The 22,920-nt window shown below is 37.8% G+C and overlaps 2 protein-coding genes across 5 annotated transcripts in view; one reads left to right on the top strand and one right to left on the bottom strand.

Annotated features, from left to right (window-relative positions):
- Positions 1 to 14,463, top strand: part of mark4b (MAP/microtubule affinity-regulating kinase 4b) — a 53,003-nt gene extending 38,540 nt beyond the window's left edge. The window contains exons 9-20 of one of the 4 annotated variants that reach the window (XM_067450693.1): positions 522 to 641; positions 762 to 861; positions 1,581 to 1,690; positions 1,781 to 1,964; positions 2,971 to 3,182; positions 3,841 to 3,944; positions 7,170 to 7,445; positions 9,076 to 9,158; positions 11,105 to 11,149; positions 11,241 to 11,282; positions 11,412 to 11,451; positions 13,224 to 14,463. In XM_067450693.1, coding sequence (XP_067306794.1) covers positions 522 to 641; positions 762 to 861; positions 1,581 to 1,690; positions 1,781 to 1,964; positions 2,971 to 3,182; positions 3,841 to 3,944; positions 7,170 to 7,445; positions 9,076 to 9,158; positions 11,105 to 11,149; positions 11,241 to 11,282; positions 11,412 to 11,451; positions 13,224 to 13,557 — 1,650 coding nt within the window. In that variant the 3' untranslated portion in view covers positions 13,558 to 14,463. The remainder of the gene's footprint in view (positions 1 to 521; positions 642 to 761; positions 862 to 1,580; positions 1,691 to 1,780; positions 1,965 to 2,970; positions 3,183 to 3,840; positions 3,945 to 7,169; positions 7,446 to 9,075; positions 9,159 to 11,104; positions 11,150 to 11,240; positions 11,283 to 11,411; positions 11,452 to 13,223) is intronic. The other 3 variants (XM_067450694.1, XM_067450696.1, XM_067450695.1) reach the window with 3 other exon arrangements.
- Positions 14,464 to 15,282: 819 nt separating this feature from the next.
- Positions 15,283 to 18,425, bottom strand: ckmb (creatine kinase, muscle b). The gene is made up of 7 exons (XM_067450699.1): positions 18,294 to 18,425; positions 16,978 to 17,189; positions 16,703 to 16,857; positions 16,500 to 16,632; positions 16,116 to 16,411; positions 15,829 to 16,018; positions 15,283 to 15,737 (listed from the first exon to the last, which is right to left on the bottom strand). Exons 2-7 carry the CDS (start codon positions 17,165 to 17,167, stop codon positions 15,559 to 15,561), a joined length of 1,143 nt encoding a protein of 380 aa, XP_067306800.1. The 5' UTR covers positions 17,168 to 17,189; positions 18,294 to 18,425; the 3' UTR covers positions 15,283 to 15,558.
- Positions 18,426 to 22,920: the final 4,495 nt, after the last annotated feature.

Below are 22,920 nucleotides of genomic sequence, written 5' to 3'. Positions count from 1 at the left end.
CATCCAAAATATATTCAATATGAACCATTATGATAAATCTGTAATGTCCTGTTATTATGCATTATTTTAGATTACATTTTCATTGATTGTAAAATAGTTTTGGTCAATAAAAGTATTTATTTGTTTGTTAAATATCTCTTTCATGGCTGCATGTATTTTCTATATTTCAGTAGAAAACGTTATTGGTAGAGACTATGATAATTATTCAGGATAAAATACATTTTGACCACAATTAAATGTGCCACTTTAATTTTTAATACTTTTTTTTTACTTTTGTAATAAACTTTTAATAATATGTAGTCACCGCTAATATTCTGCTAATGTTCAATTTCCAAACAGTCATTTTGAGACATTTTCTAAGGCACATCACATGCAGCAAGTGCTCTTATGAAATGCTTTTCTCTCAAATAATGTAGGTCAAGTGAGCTGTGATTGTTTCAATGTGCCGTGGGGGCGATTCAGTGGCTGACGGGTTCAGAATAAGATTAGGTGTTGAACAGAAGTCTGTGTTGTCCCCTCAGGAACTGCGTGAGCGTGTGTTGAGGGGGAAATACCGGGTGCCATTCTACATGTCTACCGACTGTGAGAGCATCCTGCGCCGGTTTCTCGTGCTCAACCCCACCAAACGCTGCACCCTGGAGGTTAGGAGGAGCAACTGCGATCCACAATCGACCATCACAGCTGATAACACATCTTATTGAGTTTACATAGATCTTGTAGCCTTCGGCTCACTTATCTGACTTTCTGTTCTTCCCTTTCAGCAAATCATGAAGGATAAGTGGATGAATGTCGGGTATGAAAGCGATGAGCTGAAACCTCATATAGAGCCAGTGGAAGATTATAGTGACACCAACCGTATAGGTAAGAAATGTAGCCACATCTTTCTCATTTGTCACTTTTACATGAACATTGACACATTTGGGAAATAATCAGTATTTCTGTCTTGTTTTTTGTTATATAAACATCTTTTAAAACAAGAACTTGTAAATTCTTGTTTTCAAACAGTATACCTTGATTTAAGTAATACATCAAGTTATATTGTTTTCTTTTATCCCATAGCAAAATGTTCTTCTTTGATATATGATTGAATCAGTTTGCAAATGATTTATGAAAAATAAACAATTTAATATAGTACTGTTTAAATCTTTGGAGTTGGTACAATTTTTTAAAGTTTTTGAAAGAAGTCTCTTTTGCTCACCAAGGCTGAACAAAAGGCTGCATTTATTTGATCAAAAATACTGTTAAATGGTAATACTGTGAAAAATACTGTGACTTTTTGTATTTTAATGTTTTAAAAAAAAAGATTTTGTTCCTGTGATAGCAAAGCTGAATTTTAGCAGCCATTCTTCTGTCACATGATCCATAAGAAATTATTCAAATAAATATTTTGGAACAATTTAATGTATCTTTGTTGTGTATATTCTGTTAAAGTATTGCCATTTTTAAATACTTTTTTTTTTTTTTGCATTGTTATTGCCAGAACATAAATTTAAACCCTTCTAGCAAGACCCAAAGTGTGACTAAAACCATCAGCTAAATTTATTAACTTGATTATTTTTTGTCTCTCTCTGCTCATACAGATGTAATGATAGGAATGGGTTATTCCCGTGATGAAATCAAAGATGCCCTGACCACACAGAAGTACAATGAGATATTTGCCACATATCTGCTGCTAAGTCGCAAGAATGAGGTGAGATAGGGATTGCCACTGACATGAGAGCAGCCTGTGTGCTATAAGTGTGTAATAAGTGTGTAATATACCATATGTTTCCCGTATTAGGATGGCATGGAGTCCCGGTCGAGCAGTAGTCTGTCTCTAGCACGGGTGAGGCCCAGTACCATCACAAACGGCACCAGCAAACACTCCTCCACCTCCTCCTCCAGCTCCACCCCTGCCTCCAGTCACGCTAAACCCCAGCGCAGTGCCTCCACATACCACCGCCAGAGAAGGCACAGCGACTTCTGTGAGTCCCTACACTCCTCAAGGATAATTTCATATTTATAAATGGCCTAGATCAGAGGTTTTCAAAGGTGATCCATTTTAGTATTGATGGGGGTGTCTACCAGTTATAGTTTATAATTATATATAGCTTAACTATAGTTATGTTATAGCTTAATTGCATATTTTTGTGAAAATAAAAATTTGCATGAATAATAGTATAACACTTCTAACAATTAATAGTATTATTAATCAATAAAATCTATATTATTATGGAGGGTGGAGCTTCAGGCCAAAACACAACATGTCAACATCAACATCAGTTGAGGGCTGCAACAACAACTTTTAAATGACAATATCCTAGTCGGACTACTGCTGTCAGTGATATAAGTACCGTATTTGAAATTAACATGATTTCTTAATGTCTAGTGACATATTAGGGCCATTTTATGATTAATTGAAATATATTTCTTACATATAGTTCCTTTAAACGTTCATATTATTTTATTATTTATATACATTTATAACAATAAACATAATAATTATTATGGTTATTTTTGTTATTTTTATTATTGGCCTTTTATTAATGATCAAATCATTGAAACACTCACTCACTCACTCACACACACACACACACACACACACACACACACACACACATATATATATATATATATATAGTTTAAAGGAACTATATATACGTAAATTACCAAAAATAATTATTATTATTAATATTAATACTGCCTATTGAAATTATTATTATTTTATTATTATTGCCATTTATTAATGATAAAATATGAATCATATTAATAGTATTAACAGTATAATAGTAATTATATTGCATTATTATTCTATTATTGGTAACAATTTAATTAGTCATTGATCATTTTGTATTAATAATATTATAATATTAATATATTATAATATAATACTATTATTAGTAGTAGTAGCAGTAATAAGATTCATAGTAATACAAATATATAATTATTTAATATGAACTGTTTTCACAATTGTATTTATATATTTGTTAGGTGGGCCATCAGTGCCAGTAACCCACCCCAAGCGCAGCCCCACCAGTACAGGAGAGGGGGATCTAAAAGAGGAACGTCTCCCTTCAAGAAAGGCCAGCTGCAGTGTGGTGGGCAGTCGTAGCATCCCCCCATCGAGCCCTATGGTCAGCACAGCCAACAACCCCAACAAGGCCGAGATCCCTGACCGCCGCAAGGACATCAATGCAACAACGGTAATCAAGCACAGGAAATCTCATGCATATAGTTACAGGAAATATTCATTGTTCCTCATCTTAGGACTTGTGCACTATATTCCAAGTCTTTTGAAGCCATATGATAGATTTATATGGGGAACGGACTGAAATTTAAGCCATTAACCTTGCTTACAGCCATGGTCACCATTCACTTTCCTTCTATGGAAAAGGGAAGCTGGATGTTCTGCTATAAATAACTCCTTTTGTGTTCCATGGAAGAAAGAAATTCATGCTGTTTTGAAAGGCATGATGAATGATGATGAAATTTTAATTTTTGGATGCACATTTCCTTTAAAAGGTATAATAAATATAAATCATCCAGATGACAATTCAAGCACCGCAAATTAAAATGTTGCATAACTTCTCAAATACACCAAATACATCAATACCAACGTATCCCCTGGGTGTTAATGGCACATGTTCAGATTCGTTATTGGCTTTCTCTGGTCATGAAGTGTTGTTCTCTTAGTATGCAAACAGCTTGTTCCGAAAATGTTCCATGGGACAAAATGCATGGATTTCTGAGGACAGCTGTGTCAGAAACGCTGGATGTTTTTAGATAACCTTAGTGACACAAAATATGTCTGTGTTGATTTCCATCTTTTTGGTTTTCAATGCCTTCTCTTTCACATTTTAGAACAACATCCCTGCCAGTGCCATGACCCGTAGGAACACTTATGTATGCACGGACCGCACCAGCACAGACAGACACGCCTTACTACAAAATGGGAAAGAGAACAGGTACATGTGTTTCTGTATTTTATGCGTTTGTATGTGTATTGAAGTTTTATAATTGATATACCTACATGCTGAAGCTGAAACTATTTTTTCCTGTGCGCTTGTTTTATTGAGATGGATTTGGTCTGTTATGCTTTAGCAGTGGCAGATGGTGACTGCTTAGCTGTCCTTCTATCTCCCCCCACCCCCCTTTGGGGAGGTCCAAAGACTGGGTGTCATGTGATTTAAAGAGAGTGAGAGGAGGCACGTGGATTGTCTGGGTCACAAGGCTCCTTGACTGGTTGACCTAAAGAATCCTCCCTCCTCCGAACTCGGCCAGTACAGTACACGTGTCTACACACGCAAAATCACAATCACCATAATTGACAAATACACAGTGAAATCATTAGAACACCAGATAAATTATTATTACTTAATACATATGGTGTTATAACAATTTGAAAAAAACTTAATTGATATTTAATATTTGACAATTGATATTAATAAGTCACAATTTACTTGTATTATTTGTTTAGTTACTTTAAAAAATAATTCTTACATATTTATATATTTTAAATCCCAGAACCTAAAATCCTAAAATGTTAAATCCCAGACTAGTCTTAAATGTTATGGACCCTATTTACACACTATATGTATGTGTACTGCACACACCCAGTCATGTTGTTTCAGGTGCTAATTTTATGCCCAGCACTGCTATTAATGACTGCAGTGTGGCCAACCAAGGGAAGCTAATATGTGAAACCCTGTTATAGGAAATCCTGCGTGTGATTGTGTGTGTGTAAGGTCCATCAGCTCAGGGTTATTTAGAGCGTTAAGTGAAGTGGCCCCAGGCCAGTGGGCAGACTGAGGCAGCATGTGAGATCTTTTAGATCTAGGCCAAAATTGAGCAAGATGGAGGGGACAGAGACAGTCCGATGCCAAGAGATGCACATCAGCGAAGTGAACCCATCTGAACGGAGAGATTATTAGTGCTGTTTGCTATGGAAAGCATCACTATTCCTATTGCTAATCAAAAGGAGAGGTGTACTACTGTGATCAGACAACATCAGGTTCCAAGCAATCAAGTAGTCAATGGTAACCGCCTAGCAACTGCATAGCAACATCCTAGTAACCACCTAGGCTATAACATCAAAGCAGTTGTATGGCAACACCATAGTAACCACCTAGAACACTCTTCCATTGTACGGCAACATGTTATCTACTATTAAGAACACCTTATTAATGGCGGTAGAATTATGGGTGTGAGTTTGGAATCATTGTCTTTTCCTCTTGCTCTTTTTTTCTCTCTTGTTGTTTGACTTTCTGTCCTTTGTCCTGAGTTTGGACTAATTTTGATTAACAGAAATTAGAGTGAATTATCTCGCCGTTGAGATGTGCATCGCCATCTCCGGCGTTGAGATATGCAGTAGTGTGCAAGTTTTTTTCCGCTAAACGTTCAGTTTTAATTTGCCTTAAGTGGCTGTTTCTGAGATGGGAATAGGAACACAAGAGAGCTCACTCATGCGTCAGTGACTCAGCAGTATCCTGCCTCACATTTACGCTCAACTAAACCCAACGAGAGCTGCCTCTTCAAGCATCCAGATCTGATATCGGTCTAATCAAATCGCTATAGAGCTGTTACTTTAGTACGTTTTGGACTTTGTCTAATGAAGTTCTGTCACCACAGTAGCCTCCAGTTAGAGCCACGATGACTGCCAATGAGCGGGAATAATGAACGTACAGCACAGCAGTCATATTTGAATCCAGATTTTTGTATTTTCGGGAGAAGTCCTATGCAAAACTTTTTTTGCTGAGATGTTATAAAAACCCTATAGGGATAGGCATTTTGTCCATAGGGGTTGGAGTTTGAACAATAACTTATAAACCGTTAAAGCTCATCTACTGTCAGCTGCAAGGTTATTATGGATGGTATATGCTTTTGTTGAAGCCATCAACCTGTATTATTTCAACTATTTTTAAATAATTGTGTTTAAAGTTGCACTATGTAGTATTTTTGCTGTGAAATATCCAAAAACCACCAGGCCAGTGTTATATATTTTGGTGAGTTGAGTTCTTACAATATCGCAAATGTTTTGAACTATTTGTAAATTTTGAGAAAATTGCTATTTTAACCAAGGAGCCGGGACATCTGAGACAGTCGCCTGTCAATTTGGTCATATTTGCGTTAACTTCTGTTTTATTTGGCAGAAACGTTTTACTCTTAGCAGTGTGCAACAAGTGTCACAGCAGCCGCTGAGCGAACACACAGAATAATGTCATAACATAATTTTGAACACACTTCGATTTATCTATTATGATAAACAGAGCTGCGTTACCGGTACCTCATACTCATGACCGGAAAAGCGGAAATGGCACCGGCGACTGTGTCCCGTCATAATAAAAGTCCCGCTGCTCATGAGCTGTGTGTTTGTGTAACAATCGCTCCAGCGGCCTTCCTCAGCTCCAACACACTCAGTTCTGCATCGCATCTTACTACAGTAATGTAGTAATTGCATCCATGGACATAATTTCTGCCAGAGTCCGAGCCCAATTCTTTTCCACCGGCTGTGAGGGGAAGACCACATGTCCCGAGATTCTGTGCTCAAATTTGGCATCATCAAACTACACCTTTGTTTTGAATTGGCGACCTTTAGCGGATTGAGAAATTACATAGTGTATCTTTAACACTGAAATTCCTGGTGAAAAACTACATTACCCATGATTCTGAAAAGACATAACCACGTCTCCTTGCGCTCACAAACAACTTAAATATTTGCATGACTGATTTGCAAAAAAAAAAAAAAAAACTGCATAAAACAAATTATTTCCCTCATTAAAACGACACAGAACAGATGTCATTTTATCAGTTTTTTTTAACACTTTTTTTTCTTCAAATTAAAGTTTGTAATGTGCCTTACCTTGCAGTTTGTTGGTTTGGTTTATAACTTATAACTCTGTAACAAAAAGGTTTTTCATAACCCCTATGGTAAAAATACAGCTGAAAAAGTTGGTGGGAACAGTTTCACTTTATTACTATGCCATTGATAAAGTGATTGTTAATTTTATTCTAGGCCATTCCGCCATTGCTATGCTGTTGCTTATGCGGTTTGGGTTGTTGTTAGCATGTTGCTACAATTGTTCTTGGTGGATATCATTCTTATCCAGAGCAAAAGCGAGACGAGCTATGTACCAAACTTTGTCATCAATATTTTTTGTTTTCCATCTGTGTTTTCTTGTCTCTTTCCTCAGCTCCTTGTCACATCGATTACCTCCAGCCTCCCCGTCCACCCACAGCATCTCCGGGGCCGGGGCCTCCGGCTCCACATCTTCAGAACGTTCTAGGCTGTCGAGGGGATCCACCATCCGCAGCACCTTCCACGGAGGCCAGCTAAGGGACCACCGGCCTCCTACCCACGCACCCCCCACCTCACCCACCCTCTCCCACGAAGCCAGCCCTCTGCCACACTCCCGTAGCCGTGCCACCACAAACCTGTTCTCTAAGCTGACCTCAAAACTTACCCGCAGGTAAGAGGAGAGCGACGGTTGCATCTTGTAAACCAGAATGATTCTGTGAGAGTAAACATTAGAAGATTATAGATAAAAATAAATCCAAATAAATTCAAGTTCCACATCATCAGTTTACTCTTCCCAAATCTTCTACTTTTTAGTAAAGCATTGTGCTACCTGAAGAAGTTTAAAGGCCCGTTCACACGAAGAACAATAACTATATTAGCATTCACACCAAGAACACAAACTATAAACATGACTAAATTGATAACTATATTAGTATTCATACCAACAGACCAACTATATACCAACTATAAACATAACAATAGCATGAGCAGTAACTTTAAAGAACAGTGTCGACACAAACTAACAAAAATTGTAAATGTCACAATAGCAATATTATTTTCACCCCAAGAACAATAACTATAAACATATCTATAAAGAGAACTGTAATAGTACCAGACTACAACTATACATTACCAGACAATAACTATAAAGATAACTTTAAAGATAACTATAACGATAATAACAATGTATATTATTTAGTGTCCACGATAATAATGGACTATAACTACAGCGATAAGTATATTAGCTTTCACACCAGGTACGATATAAATAAAAATAACTTCTTAAGCAGCCACACCAACCAACAATTATTATATATGACGATAACTATCTTAGTGTCCACACCGATAGCTATAAAAACAACAATAATGACAACTATATTAGAATCCACACCAGTGCACGATAATGTTCCGTTCAAGCGTGCTGCAGTTATGTCGTCTGCCTTTTTAAACCTTTTTAAATGCTCAAGCTTTTTAATGTCAGGGTGAATTCTGTTTGAATGTCAATGTTTTTATTTAAAAATATTCTGAAAGCGAATACAACAATATTTTTATAATGCAATGATTTTGTGTTGGTATTATTATATGTGGTGTGGACTTTATAGTCATAGTTATAATTTTATCAACCTTGATGTGAATTGCTCTTTAGCCGCATAAGATCAAAATGACACCGGCTCCACCACTAGAGCCAATCAGTTTACAAAGTCATCTTACATTTGGTTTAGTGCCCATTGTCCTGTGGAATCTTAGGATGTAATGTAGTTATATATGGGAGTGTTTGGAGTCCGTAATGTGATTGAGATGTTCAGTAGAAAGTAGGAATGCTGATGGGGTGCTTTGCTCTTAAGCATCCTTTAGTGAAATTGTTTGTGCCTGTCTGGGCCAAACGCCAGAAAGAACGACTTTTGCAGAGATGCGCAACTAGAAGCTTTTTATTAGATTAGAGCAACACTTCCATCTCTTAAAACAAACTTCACGAATAGATTAAGCACCTATCTAGGATGACATCCAATGGATAAAATCCTTTTTCCGCATAAGTTTGCATATGTACTCTCTGCATTAACTCTTCCTCAAGCCTCCTCTCTTATTAACCGACAGCTTCAGGCGCCTGCTCCCCCTTGTGTCCCTCTATCTCTTGGTCTTGGCTGTTGTTTGGTGCTCTGTGTTTCTGTTTTGTTTATTTGTTTCTTTGCTTTTTTTCCCTTGCTCCAATCTTATTTCTCTCTCAATCTTCCTGTTCCCCTCCTTCTCTCTGTCTATCACACTGTCTTTTTCTCTTTTTCCTTCCCCTCATCAACTCTTAGGGTCAATCTTGACCCCTCTAAGCGCCAGAGCTCAAACAAGTCAGTCTCGGGCTGCACTCTGCCACAGGGATCAAAAACAGTTAGTAAGTTTTCTTACTGTTTGTGGCCTTGTTCCATCTCTCAGTCTGTCAAAATACTCACAGTCTCACCTCTCTCTTTGACACCCGTGTTGGCGCTGGGTGTCAGAGCACCTCTTTGAGCTTTCAAAGATAATTCAACATTTCAATTCTGTCATAGTTTACTCACCCTCGTGTCATTCCAAACCTGTATGGTTTTGTGGGATGTTGAGAGCTGTCAAGCTTCAAAAAGCACCAGAAAAGTTGAATAATCCTTGTTGATAATGATAACTTATAAACCAAACAGACCTAATGAGTTTCAGGCTTGTGAATTGATAGTATATGGTTTTGTTGAAACTATTAAAGGGTTAGTTCACCCAAAAATGAATATTCTGTCATTAATTACTCACCCTCATGTCGTTCCGAACCCGTCATCTTTGGAACACAAATGAAATCCGAGAGCTCTCTGACCCCTCCATAGACAGCTATTTAATGAACACTTTCAAGGCCCAGAAAGGAAGTATAAACATCGTTAAAATGGTCCATGTGACTCCAGTTCAACCTTCATTTTGTGAAACGATGAGTATACTTTTTGTGTGCCAAAAAATTATGACTTTGATTGGTATGATTCATGGCTTCTAACTCTTTAACAAAGAACTGTTAAAAATCTATATTGCAAAGGCACCAGTACACTCTAATGCAAGTCTTCTGAAGTCACATGATAACTTTATTTAACTGAAATCTTCCTTTTTGCTTTGAAATCACATTCATTCCAAAATGGTATGCATGTCAAGCGTGATGTGGCACAATGTATATGAATCAAATTGCATTCAAATTGTATAGGTGTAATTCACGCTAATTTATTTGTCATTTCTACGAGATGACAGCCCATATTTGGGTATTATGCAAAATATTTTGGTTGTCAAGAGAAAAATTATATATGTTTGGAATGACACAAGGGTAAGCAAATTATTATTATTATTTTTAATTTAGGTGAACACGATTTTGATTATTATTGTAAATGCATTTCATACAACTACATTTTTGCATATATGTTTTAATATTTGAGTAAGTGCTTTGTGTTTGATGCTCAAAAGGTCTTTTACACCATAGCGCTATCCATGTATCACCTTTTACATGCACTCGTTCATCCATTTCTCTCACCTTTTACTCATTCACAGGAATGGCATTTAGCTTGGCTCGAAGAATACTGTGCTCTTTTTAGATTTCTAGTGATTCTTAATGCAATGAAAAATGCAGAAGGAGCTTTGTAAACAATTTCATCTGGACCCAGATTAGTTATGTAACTTGTATTTTATCCTCTCATGCCAAATCCGACTCACCATTGGCCAAGCTCATTTGCCTCCCCTGCTTACCACATTATTTTTTTCTGTCCAGATATGGTTTATTAACACCCAACAGAGAGCCCTCATACACTGTTTAAGGAAGAGGGCTATGTACTGTCCCTTTAAGAGGGAATACACTGGCCACCTCATTTGCTACATTATGTGAATGGAAAGTTTCACAAGTGTTCTTAAAAGCAGCATTGAACCATTGCGCCCTCATGTGGACATCACTCAACTAGCACTTTCTTTGTTTAAAGCTGTATTAATAATTACTAACGTCTCATGTAGAATATTAGATTAATAAACTACAAAGCAAATTACCAGACACACAAGAAATTCGTTTTAGATTGTGTTAAGTATATTGTAAATGTTTCTTTAAATTCTGTTACACTGACATGATACAACGTGTGATGGTGTATCAAAAACATAACATTCTCTAAGAAAATACATAATCCTACACTATTAAATCCATCACTGCCATCACTTTCTTTTGTTGTCAGTGGTGATATTTGTGGATTGAAGGTGACGTCAGTGTAACGGTGCATGTCTGTGATTGGTTGTTTGTTGAGGGCGGGAAAAACTGGCCGATTGATTCCTAACATGAACCTTTTTTGTCTTCTTCTTGAGGGTCACAGACGAACCTGAGAGAGTCTGCAGATCTCCGGTCACAAGGTGAGTGTTTCCATATTCTTTTTAATAGATACATTTGACAGAGGAAGTAAGCCATCCATCTTCCAATTCTGGACCATTTTCTTCATTACAGAAAACAAGCAAACAACTCAAACAGAAGAAAGACAGAAAATAGGTAGAGGAGAATGAAAAATTATAGCACAAAGAATATCTAGATAAATTAACAGATAAATGTTATTTGCTCGGTAAAACATGTAAAAACACACTCCTCACATATTATCTTAACTCTGTTACTTCTCCTTAGCTACAGATACAGCCACAAAAAGTCAGGCTAAAAAACACAGGTAACTTCTAGCATGTGCTGCGTGCCATGTCAGATCAGACTGATCCGAATGTGACTGCTTTTTGTTAATTATATAGAACTGTGTACTGTATGTATACTGTGTGCATCAAAACTAGCTTAGATACACTGTATGTAGAGTTTGTTTAGATTCGTACTTGTCCTTCCCTTTACCTTTTTTCATATTCACATTATAATTTTCATTGACAGTGGTTGGCTTTTGCATTTCGAAAGTCACACTTCCATTTTTTTAAACATGGATGTTTGAATGACATTTTTTATTTTCTCTGCTAATAGTGACCAGCTAATCTCAATGTATATTACTGGTAAAAGTTGGATGTATTTGGAATGCGGTTTACATTCGGTTGAGATTTACATTGAGGTATAATGTGTATGAGGCATATGAAGTGCATGTTTGGCTGCACAGGTTGTGCTGAATTCAGCATACACATAGTGCTCTACCTATATACTTTTTTCTATACTTGGCTTGATTTTTATAATTTTTTTTATGTGCCTGAATGTTTTTTTTTACTCTACCATTCAAAGGTTTGGGTTTAGTAAGATTTTTTTGTTGTTGTTCAAAGAAATTAAGACTTTTATTAAGTGGGGATGCTTAAAATTGATGAAAAATAATAGTAAAGACATTAATGATGTTGGAACATTCTATTCATCCTAGAATCTTGAAAAACAAATGTCATGGTTTCTGCAGAAATATAAAGCAGTTCAGCTGTGAAGATGCACCAAATCAGCATATTATATTGATTTCTGAAGGATCATGTGACACTGATTTTTTTTTTACATCATAAAAAACATTTAAAAATATATGTTCAAACAGAGAAAACAATTCTATTATATTTCAAAATATTTCACAATATTGTTGTTTTTACTGTATTTTTGATCAATTAAATGCATCCTTGGTGAGCCAAAAAGACTTTTAAAAAAAATCTCACAGACACCAAACTTTTGAACGGTAGTTTACTTCTAGTCACCTTTAAAAATGAATGCCATTCACATTTTATTCAGACCTTGCTAAATGTTCTACAGCTTTTTGCTGATAGTCGAAATAATGCTTAGATTTTAACTGGTTTTAAAAATGGTTTTATTATCCTGAAGAAGTCCAGTGTCTCCTGAAAGGTAACTGGTTTTAGCTTTTATCTAAACATCTCCTCTCTTTTTGATTGTAGAAGTTTTTCGAACTGTTTTAAGATGTTTCTTTCGATCCATTTAGCATTATTTTATTAGTAACCCTTTACCACAAGGTTCATTTAACATTAGTTAATGCATTTCGTATCATACAATTACAATGTACAATATGTTTAAAGCATTTATTTATCTAGGTTAATGTTCATTTTTTATAATAAGACATTTTTAACATTTCAAGGTGTACTTTAATTTCAGTTTACACTTTTTTGAATTGCATTTTAATGAATGTAATATGAAATAAAATGAATAATCTTGATTGTTAAATGTTAAAAAGTTGTTCCTTGTTAGTTCATGTTAACCCATGCTCTACCTAATGTTAACTAATTGAACCTTGCTGTAAAGTGTTAACTTTCTATTTCCTGATCCTTGAAATTACAGTTATTTAGCTTAGTTAAATATTTCACAGACTACAGTCTACACAGTTTAGTCAGTCTTTAAGAACTGTGTTTTTGCTCTCACAGATTTCTAATATATTTCTCTCTTGTTCCCCCTCCACCCCCATCCACCCACACACGTCACCACCCACCTCCCATTTCTCCCCCATTTCACCTCCTCCTCCTCCTCCCTCTGCAGTCGCTATCTATCTGGGTATCAAAAAGCGACAGAGCCCAGGACCCCCCGATGCGGCTGGGATGTGAGGGTGCGGAGCCCGCGGGACCCGGCCGAGGTGGTTCTGGCTCTGCGGGAGGCGGCGCAGGGCTGCGGTTGCCAGGTCCACCAGGCCGGGCCCTTCCTCCTCTCCTGCACCCACGGAGCCGCTGGCTCCCGCGTTGCCTTCGAAGCGGAGGTTTGCCAGCTGCCCAACGGCCCCGCAGAGACCAGCGGTGTCCGATTTAAGCGCCTGTGGGGGGCACCGCTTGCCTTTCGGGACATCGCCACCAAAGTGTCCAAAGAACTCGAACTCTGAGGGCGACAGGGGGTGGAGGGCAGGGACAAAAGCATGGGACAGAAAGACGGGATGACTGAAAGCCCTGCCCACACCCCCGCCCCCTCTAAGCCTACAAAGACTGGCACACACACTTTGAGAACTGGGCACCTGCTCACACAAAAGCCCTGCTGAAGGAACTCCCCTTTTCCGGGTCTGTTTTACCGTTGATTTTACCTGGTATCTTAGCCATGTTATTTTTAACACAGATTGTTTGTTGCGTGTTCACTCTGTACATTGTCATTCCTTTTAAACTGCTGCTATTTAACTCATTTTTTGATTTCTATTCTCCTGCCGTGCTTGGCAAGAATAGTATGTTTTATTTTATCCTTGTTTCAATGACTATATTCACACAAAAAAACACATGTGAATGCCACACCATTTCGAACCGTAGACAACATGCAGAGCCGCTGACAATGCAAGTGCTGAAAGTGATAGCAATTTCTCCTCATTTTTTTAATGAAATGTCCTTGTTGGTTGTTTTAGCCATCAAACTTGTCAGTGATGCAGGTTGAGTAGGTGATGTCTGCTTTCCTGAGCCTCCTTGTTTTTAGATTCAACATATTACATGGTCACACCGTAGCACTTTAGGGCTGAGTGAGCAACATCACCTGTTTTAAAGCAGTTCTCCCTTCAAATGGTGCAATTTACCCCATTGAGCCAAGTCGAGATACAGTGCTCTTTGTGTTGCTCTTGTATGTGTTACGCTGATGAGAAACCTCTGTTATCTTGCCGGAAGTGCTCTCTGCTAAATGGCCACAAACAGACTGTTGACTTTGTTTATCTCTGATTTGACATAGTAAGTCCTCATTGTCAAGATTGGAATATGTCAGAGCTGTGCAATGTGAGAATGCAAGAATGATTAATACAACATTTGTCTGAAATCCAGTGATTTGTATGTCTGTTTATTTAGTAGCGTGGCAAATATCGCTAAGCATTTTAAAAGCAAATGCATTCTGTGGAGACCGGTTTTAAACATGACAAAGATATTTTTATAATGCAAATTTAAAAATATAGGAATATATAACAAAGGCATTATTTTCTAGAATACTTAAATTAATAACTAATAATTTCAATTTTCAGTCACAAAAAGACTATCAATATTGTACCAGCAATTTATTTATTGCGTTTCATGGAAATATGTTGTGTATGATTTTCCAATATACTGATATGTTATCATCATTTAAGCAAGCATGGATCTGGCTTCATGATAACCAAAAGAAATGATAAATCATGCTTGCTTGAATTCCTGTTGACTGTATTTGACTGAAATTATGAAATATGCGGTGTATAATTACAATTTTCAGTCACAAAAAGACTATCAGTATTGTACCAGCAATTAATTTATTGCGTTTCATGGAAATATGTTGTGTATGATTTTCAAATATACTTACATGTTGTCATTCAAGCAAGCATGGATCTGGCATCATAATAGCCAAATTAAATGACAAACCATGCTTGCTTGAATTATTGTTGACTGTATTTGACTGAAATTACTCATCTTTTTGTGCCTGTTGGGTCAGCTTAGCTGATTGAATTCATAAAACTGTGCTTAAAGTTTCAATTATATATTGACGTCCAGCTTTGAGAATTCTCAATGAATTCCCCACAAGAGTATTATACATTACATACATAAACATTACGTTTATAACTGTGTCTGGAGGTAAAAACCAAGATGTGCAAATAATGTAAAGGCTTAAAACAGGATGATTGTTACATGGGGCCGTTTATTAACTTTGTACAACCAAAAAAAAAAAATGGTGTGAATACAACATAGCTAGGGTTTTCTAGCTATGTGGAGGTTTGATCCCAGGATGTTACAGGAGGAACAGGAAGATAAGGAAAAGTGCAAGAAAAAAAGACAGGAAAGAAGTGAAGGAAAAAAGTAGGAAAAAGGGAGCAGGGTGGAGTGTCTCTTGGAAAAGTCAAGGTGGCATGACTGCATGAAAGAACAAATAAAAAAAGAAAAGCACTTTAGCCATTTTACTTCTGGGCAGGGATCATGCCATCGATGGACTCGCCCTTCTCCAGTTTCTTTTCCATTTCAACCATGAGCTTAACACCATCGACTACCAGCTGCACCTGCTGCACCTCGGAGGAGCCGAGACGGTCAGCGTTGGAGATGTCAAACACACCACCGACGGAGGCAGTGTCCACACCACCTGGATAATAAAGGTACAAAGAGTCACTCAAATGGATGATCACAGTGCAACACTCCACGCCATTTTATATGTTCAATAATTTCAAGCCCACCTGTGCCACGCTTCTGAAGACGCAGTCTGGTCAGGATCTCCTCGAATTTGGCATGTGTGCTGAGTTTAGGCAACTTGACGTGTACGCCACCACGAAGACCAGTACCCAAGTTAGAGGGGCAGGTCAGGATGAAACCAAGATGCTCGTTCCACATGAAACCGTGGTTGTGCTTCTTGAAGATGCTCTCAATCTGCAATATACAACAAAGAGTCAAGCCTTTGGTTGCTTATCTTTGCATTAGATGAAAAAAAGTACAGCGTGATTAGGTGCTAAACAATGGGATTTACCTTCTGCAGGCCAACGCAGAACCTTTTGAAGACCTCCTTCATGTTGCCACCCTGCTGCATGGAAATGACACGGAGGTGATCCTCCTCGTTCACCCACACAAGGAAGGTTTTGTTGTCGTTGTGCCAGATGCCTCTTGCGTCAGGCCAGTCGCGGGCCATGCCGGCAGCCAACAGCAGTGGGGACACGGGCTTGTCAAACAGGAAGTGGTCAGCAATGAGCTGCTCCTGCTCCTTGTCAGTCATGTCCTTCAGAGGGTAGTACTTGCCCTTGAACTCCCCATCCAGGCTGTTCAAAGCTGTGAGACGAACAATGTGAATGTCCGTAAGACCAGGCATGTTGGTTTGTAGATGTCAGTACTTGATGTGACTGAGACTGAGACTCACCCTCAATGGACAGCTTCTCCACAGCTCTACGCTCACCACGGCTGTTGTGGGGAGGCAGGGTGAATCCCTTGATGCTGCGGCCGGTACGCACACGGCTGCTCAGAACGTAGTTGGGGTCAAGGTCATCACCACCCTGCGCACAGGTAAACATCAGCTATGGTACGAGTAAAACAGCCATGATCATGTAAAGAACTTTAGAGTACCTTCAGGTTCTCCCAGTTCAGATCTGTCAAGTGCTTGTCGGTGGGCTTGTAGCCACCGTGACGGTCGGAAATGATGGGGTCGAACAGCTCCTTGAAGACTTCATAGGACTCCTCATCACCAGCCACACAGCCGACAGTCATGATGAAGGGGTGGCCTTGAGTTGGAATCAAAAGGAAGCATTTTATTTATCTTCAAGGACAAATAAAACGTCACATGTGGTATCTTTGAGAGATTGGCTACTATGTAGAAATGTATTCAAACATGTTCGGCTTACCAGGGTTGTCCACGCCAGTCTGGATGCAGTCATCCAAGGTGAATCCACTGGGAGTTGACTTGCCCCTGAGTTTGTTGTAGATGTCCTTATTAAGGACCTTGGCCATGTGGTTGTTGTGCAGGGAGAGGTCAGGGTACTCCTCCTCCAGAGGGAATTTCATCTTGTAATCGTTGTGGCAGTTCTTCGTCATGATTGCACTTTTTTCCGACGATCTGCCACAAGACAAGAATAAGGCAAGTTGACGCCTACAATTTGCTTTTGAGATAAGTTTGCAACTATTAGCGGCACGGCAGAGTCATTGTTCGGGTGGACAGCTAGCATTGTCCCATGCAGGCCTGCTAAGGTCTTCTATGGTGTAGCATACTCATTGTACCCAGGAATGAAGGGGAAACCAACGGCCCTGCTCGCTGACATTAATATTGAGAATTACAACGCTTAATCGCACTAATTTCCAGAATAAAAAGGGCAGCAATTGCAGACACTATTATTGCATGCTATATTTTGTGTCCCATGTAAACGTCAATCTCTTAGTAACAGAATATGTTGCTTTTTCTAACCAGCACCTCATATTTCTACATGAAGTGGTGGTTGCATAGTTTCCATGCTTGTATGAATCAGACAGCAGGTGATATTTTTAGCATGGCTGGCAAACTCACTCCTAACACTCACAGTAGATAACATTCACCTCACTAGTTTCTGATGGGGGTGGAGCGTGTACACTCGCCCCATACGGTATTGTAAAGTTGAATTAAAAATATTATTCGAAATATCGAAAATGCTTACAGTTTAGGATAAATAAATCATCTTAATCTATTTGTCCATGTTCACAGATTTTGCATGTAGTTGCATACAAAAAAAAAAAGAAATGTCTGAGGCATTATGAATAGACTTAAATAAAAGCTATGAACGCCAGATGGCATGACCTTGCACCAAAGTACAACAGATGTCAAGCACATAGATCATTCCTGCCATAGACAACACATCTACTCTAGACTACTCTCTTATTAGCTCTCCAATGCATTACGAGTCTCTAAACCTTATCAGGCAAGGACAAGCTTTTCTGCAAAGCAGCTCCAAAAATATGAAACTGAGAATTTTTAACATTCCACCTATCAAGATAGTAATTCCACAAGAATCCAGAATCCAGTGCATGAGGAACACCAATGTGGTTTGATTAATTTGAATGGGGAAAAATTTGGATCAACCTGACTGAAAGCCGCAATGTATTACATCCTTTTTGTCTGAAGTTTATCATGTTTCATCAAGTACCCCTTATTCCCACCCTTGTAAAATATCTGAACCGTAACTTAGTTTACCTGTATGGGAGAAAATGTAACAGTCCTTGGGATCAGATCCTTTTCACCAAGCCAATGTAGGGGTTGCCCAACTTTGCAAGATGTCAGACCTTGGTTTATATACTTCGATGTTTGTTGCCCATTGGCTGCTCGGCTCATGCATGCTTAAACCTGATTGGACAGCTGCACTCCTTGATAGGGGTTTCAGGTTCTAAAAGGAAAGAAGCTGCATCACAACACCCGAGACGGGCAGACAGCTGTCCTCACCCCCTCACAGTGGCCTGTTCCCCCGTGTTCAGTTATGAAATAAACTCGAAGGCACTGCAGAAGCACAAAGATGGTCTATTTACTCATGTTAATTAATAATAATGCATTTAGTAATTACTTAAATAGTACCGTTGTGTTGAGGCCTAAAACTGTCTTTTTTATGTTTTCTGAAGAAAATTGTGAAAAAGGACTAAACTTCAAATAAAACCCAGTAAAAGTTATAATACCATTCATTGTTATTTTGAATGTACAAGTTAAAATAGATGTATGTGGTATTTGCATTTTTATGCTTAAAATATCGTTTACTTATAATCAACAGAAATAGTCAACATTAATAACAGTTCCCATTAAAATAGTAGTTGGCCCTATATTCATCCATGTCTTGTAATATATACTAAGAGAACGTAAGAGAAGGCATCATGTGTCTCTTAAGGTGAAGACAGTCTGTACTGTACACACTAGTGTTCTCAGTGTCCAGTTAGTGAGCCCTACTGCCTAAAGCCATTGCATGCAAAATACAAAAAAATATAAGTATGGCATCATTTTAAAGATTTATTGACTAGACTCAAGAGATTATGTGTAGGCATATACAACGCTGGTGTGGTTGGCATAATGCTTTCATCTAAATGTTTTTGAAGGCAGCATATGATATAACACAACACATAAAGTTTGGTCTAATGGAGAAATGCAATGAATAATAATTTGTTTATTTTTCACTTTTTTTATTCAATTGCTGCTAAAAGATAAGCATTTGCTTAGTTCTCTTTAAAGCTCACTTGATTTTGTTCTAGATCATTAGACATGATGCTATGGTGCCTTAGAGGTCAATTTGAAACCAGTGTCTTGCAGTCTTGCAGACTCATCTTTTATAAAAAATAAAAAAGTCATCTTTTCTCAAAATTGTTTATATTGCTATTATCGTTCTATGTTTTTATGTATGTAAATGATTTATTGTAAAGTGACTGCAAGACACTATTAAAAAAATGACTTTTTCTTCTTTGCAGTGTAGACAGAAGGCGGCTGCCTACAGACACATCCACAGCCTGATGGTCTTGGAAGTAAACCAGAAAACACTCTGGAGTTTTATGAGTAAGTAACTCCAGTGTGCATCCATTGGTTTATTAGTGTTTTCCATAAATGCTTTAAAGAGGATGTGGGCAGAAGGTTTAACCCTGTGGAGGGGGTAAAAAAAAACTCTATACCATCAGTGAAGCGACAGGTTTGTGAAGGTGTGTGTATAGTACAGAAAGATGGAAGAGGACAAAACTCAACCATCCCCCTACACTATATTAATACCCAGTGTTCAGTTTCACAGTTGCACCCCTGCTATGTGTTCCAATGTGACAAAATGTGTTTAACCATTATCCACTTCTTGCTTATCTGCCAGATATTATTTGTATCTAGATACTGATGTGATCTTAACTTCTTGTTTTTACCTCAGGATTACTTGATATGAAATACAAGCACAATAATAGATAAATTAAAAAAAACTGTCATTTTAATTTAAAGGTCTATTTTGCTGACGACCAAATCTTTACAATTTGGGTTTTGTCTTCTATAGTGAAGGAGAGCCTGGATTTGGAGGAGAAGTGAAGGGTTAAAGGGGAAAAGGAAAAAACTCAAGCTCACTGACTACTCCAAAATTAGCAGCCTTGCTTTGAACAGCATAGCATGCCTTGCAGTGAAAGAGGACAGTCACATAACAGTGTTACCACCAGCCATGAGAGTGTGGGCATAACCGGTGTGTGGGGGTCCCTGTGAACAGAGAAAACCCCTTATCTCATAACAGCATACACAAATGTCTTTTAGGAAATTATAGGGGGGTGGAGGGTCACTGTACAGTCTACATGCAGAGTATCATGTCCGCATGCACTTTAAAACGGTTTCTTGACTGCATACTTCTAGGGAACGTTTATAGAAGGGTATAGAGTAATTTGACATAGAGAAGAATTAAACATTGGGGTTTTCCACAGCTGTTTGAGATGGGTTATAATAGCGCCTTCTTTGCACCCCTTGCACAACTTCTGAAAGTTCTGTGTCGAAAATAGCCACACTTAATAAGCTCCGTTAACTTAATCTTTGAAATGGGTTTGAGAACAATTGTTCTTTTTTTATGTATGACCATAAAAGATAATGAGATAAAAGAAAGATAAAAGAAAATTTACCATGCAAATTTTACTGTAAGTTGTCTGCACATTGTTATATAACTCAGTCAGCTGATTACCTTGAGATAAATTTAGCCGAATGTGTATGATGGTCTTTTGCCATTCGATAGCTGTTGTATTTCAGGATTGTACGATGCACATGCTTTCAAACAAATTGACATGTGACATACATATTCAAATTCTGTTTGGTCTCCACTTCAAGTTTGTAAAGTTTAACCCAGCCAACTCAACATTCGAATTAGCAGACAGCGACAAACTGCTGGGGCCCAGGCTAATGTAACGAGAGACGTAATTGAGCTACAGCCTGGTATTAACAGACAGCAAGTTTATTCCATTTTGATGTTACGTAAGTAGCAGAGGTGGGACGCGTGTCCCATGACCCCATGACCAAGGTGCTGGACTGATGCAAATGTGACCTTTATATATTTCACTTTCTATAAACAGACTAAAAAATGGTGTCCCGTGATTTTATCTTAGCTAACATAAAATTAATGTAGCATGGAAAGTTGACGTCTGTACTGTAAAATGGTCATTTTGGCCGACATTGCTTCTTAGGGCTTGACTGTATCCAACAATTATTAAAATCATTCAATATTGTCATCCTTTTGATATAATTCATTAGCATTATACTCAATTCATGACCTAAAACATAGCTGTTTCCTACTCTGTTAAAACATGATTTCCTCCATTTGGTTCCGTTCTACATGATGGTGGGAAGACAAATATATAATCTTATTGCATTTTGTCCTTTTTTTTTTTGGTGTGGACTACAGAAAATTATCAAACAAATATTTTTTTTAATTGCAGAAAATAAGGCTACATTTGCAACACTTCTAACAATCCACCCCCCCCCACCCCCTGCTTGTCATTGAGTCACATGGTTTAGTGCTCTCTTCTTGCTATTACTGTAGTGTGAAGGTCATAGTTTTATATTTTATAAAAAGCTGAGTTTTGAGAGATTTTTGTGCACCTACATGCACATCCGCTGCAATCTGTTCTCTTGAAATCAGAGTTGGTCAACTGGCTTACAGGCACTATGTTTAGTGCTAGGTTGCAAGGTTGTCTCTTTCCCCACGCCATCTCGCCAGATTGAATTGCACTGACTCAGTTAGTCAGAGTCCCACCATTTGTCCCTCCCTCTGCCTGTCCATTGACCTCTGCCCCCAGAATTTAGAGTGACCATAATCAAAATGTATTTATGTATGTGAAATGAATGTTTGATGTCCCAAATGTGTTATGTTTTTCTAGTGCAGCAGTATGGGTCTGTACATTTTTTGAAAAACAAACATTGCTGGATGACATCGAGTCACATGGTTTAGCGCTAATGTGCCAGATATGTTCTCACTTTGCTTTTACTGTCAGTGAAAAGGTCATTGAGCATTTGATTCATGAACTGACACTGCTGGCTTGGCATAGCATCATCTCCCACATCTATACAATCAATCCATAAACTTGCTCCCATCGTTGATACCCATTGACTCTATATTGAATGCGCTGTTACAGATCTCCTCCTTGAAAGCACAGCTATAATGGTTGAATTAACAGCTGTGCTGTGGGTGTCACCTGAGGTGTGGAGGGGCTTCACACAGAAATGTTCATTGCATTCTTTGTGCTTAGCACTGCTCTCCATAACCTTTCTACTTAGACCAAAGCCTCATTCAACGGTGCTTGTCTAGAACAAATGATTAGCGCTTCATTCTTAGGAAACATCTGCACAATTTGTGACCTCATGACTGACTATTAGTATAATTCAAATAATGTACCATTAGTCGCATTCATTGATATTTTAATGCAATAGAAATTATATTAATTGGTAAATGGTACATTTTTAATGGAATATCAGTCAATTTGTATATGTTTATTTATTATCATTATATTTGAACTGATTACAAAGAATATATATATATAGAATTTTTTCTAAAATAGTTTATTAATTTTCTTTGCATCACTGTTTTAATTCTGTTGCGCTCTGACATTTCTTTAAAAATAACGGTTTCTTCTAGAGCTGTCAAATGAATTGATTGCAATTAATTGCATCCAAAATAAAAGTTTGCATTTACATAATATATGTGTGTGTACTGTGTATAATTATTAAGTATATATAAGTTAACTCATTCATGTATATATTTAAGAATTAAGAAAAAAAAAATATATATATATATTGGTATATATATATATACCAATGTATATATGTATATATGTATATATACATATAT

This window comes from Pseudorasbora parva, chromosome 8 (genome assembly GCF_024679245.1).
Source record: "Pseudorasbora parva isolate DD20220531a chromosome 8, ASM2467924v1, whole genome shotgun sequence".
Lineage (NCBI taxonomy): Eukaryota > Metazoa > Chordata > Actinopteri > Cypriniformes > Gobionidae > Pseudorasbora > Pseudorasbora parva.
Note: the sequence above shows the minus strand (reverse complement) of the source record. Positions and strands in the feature narration are given on the sequence as shown.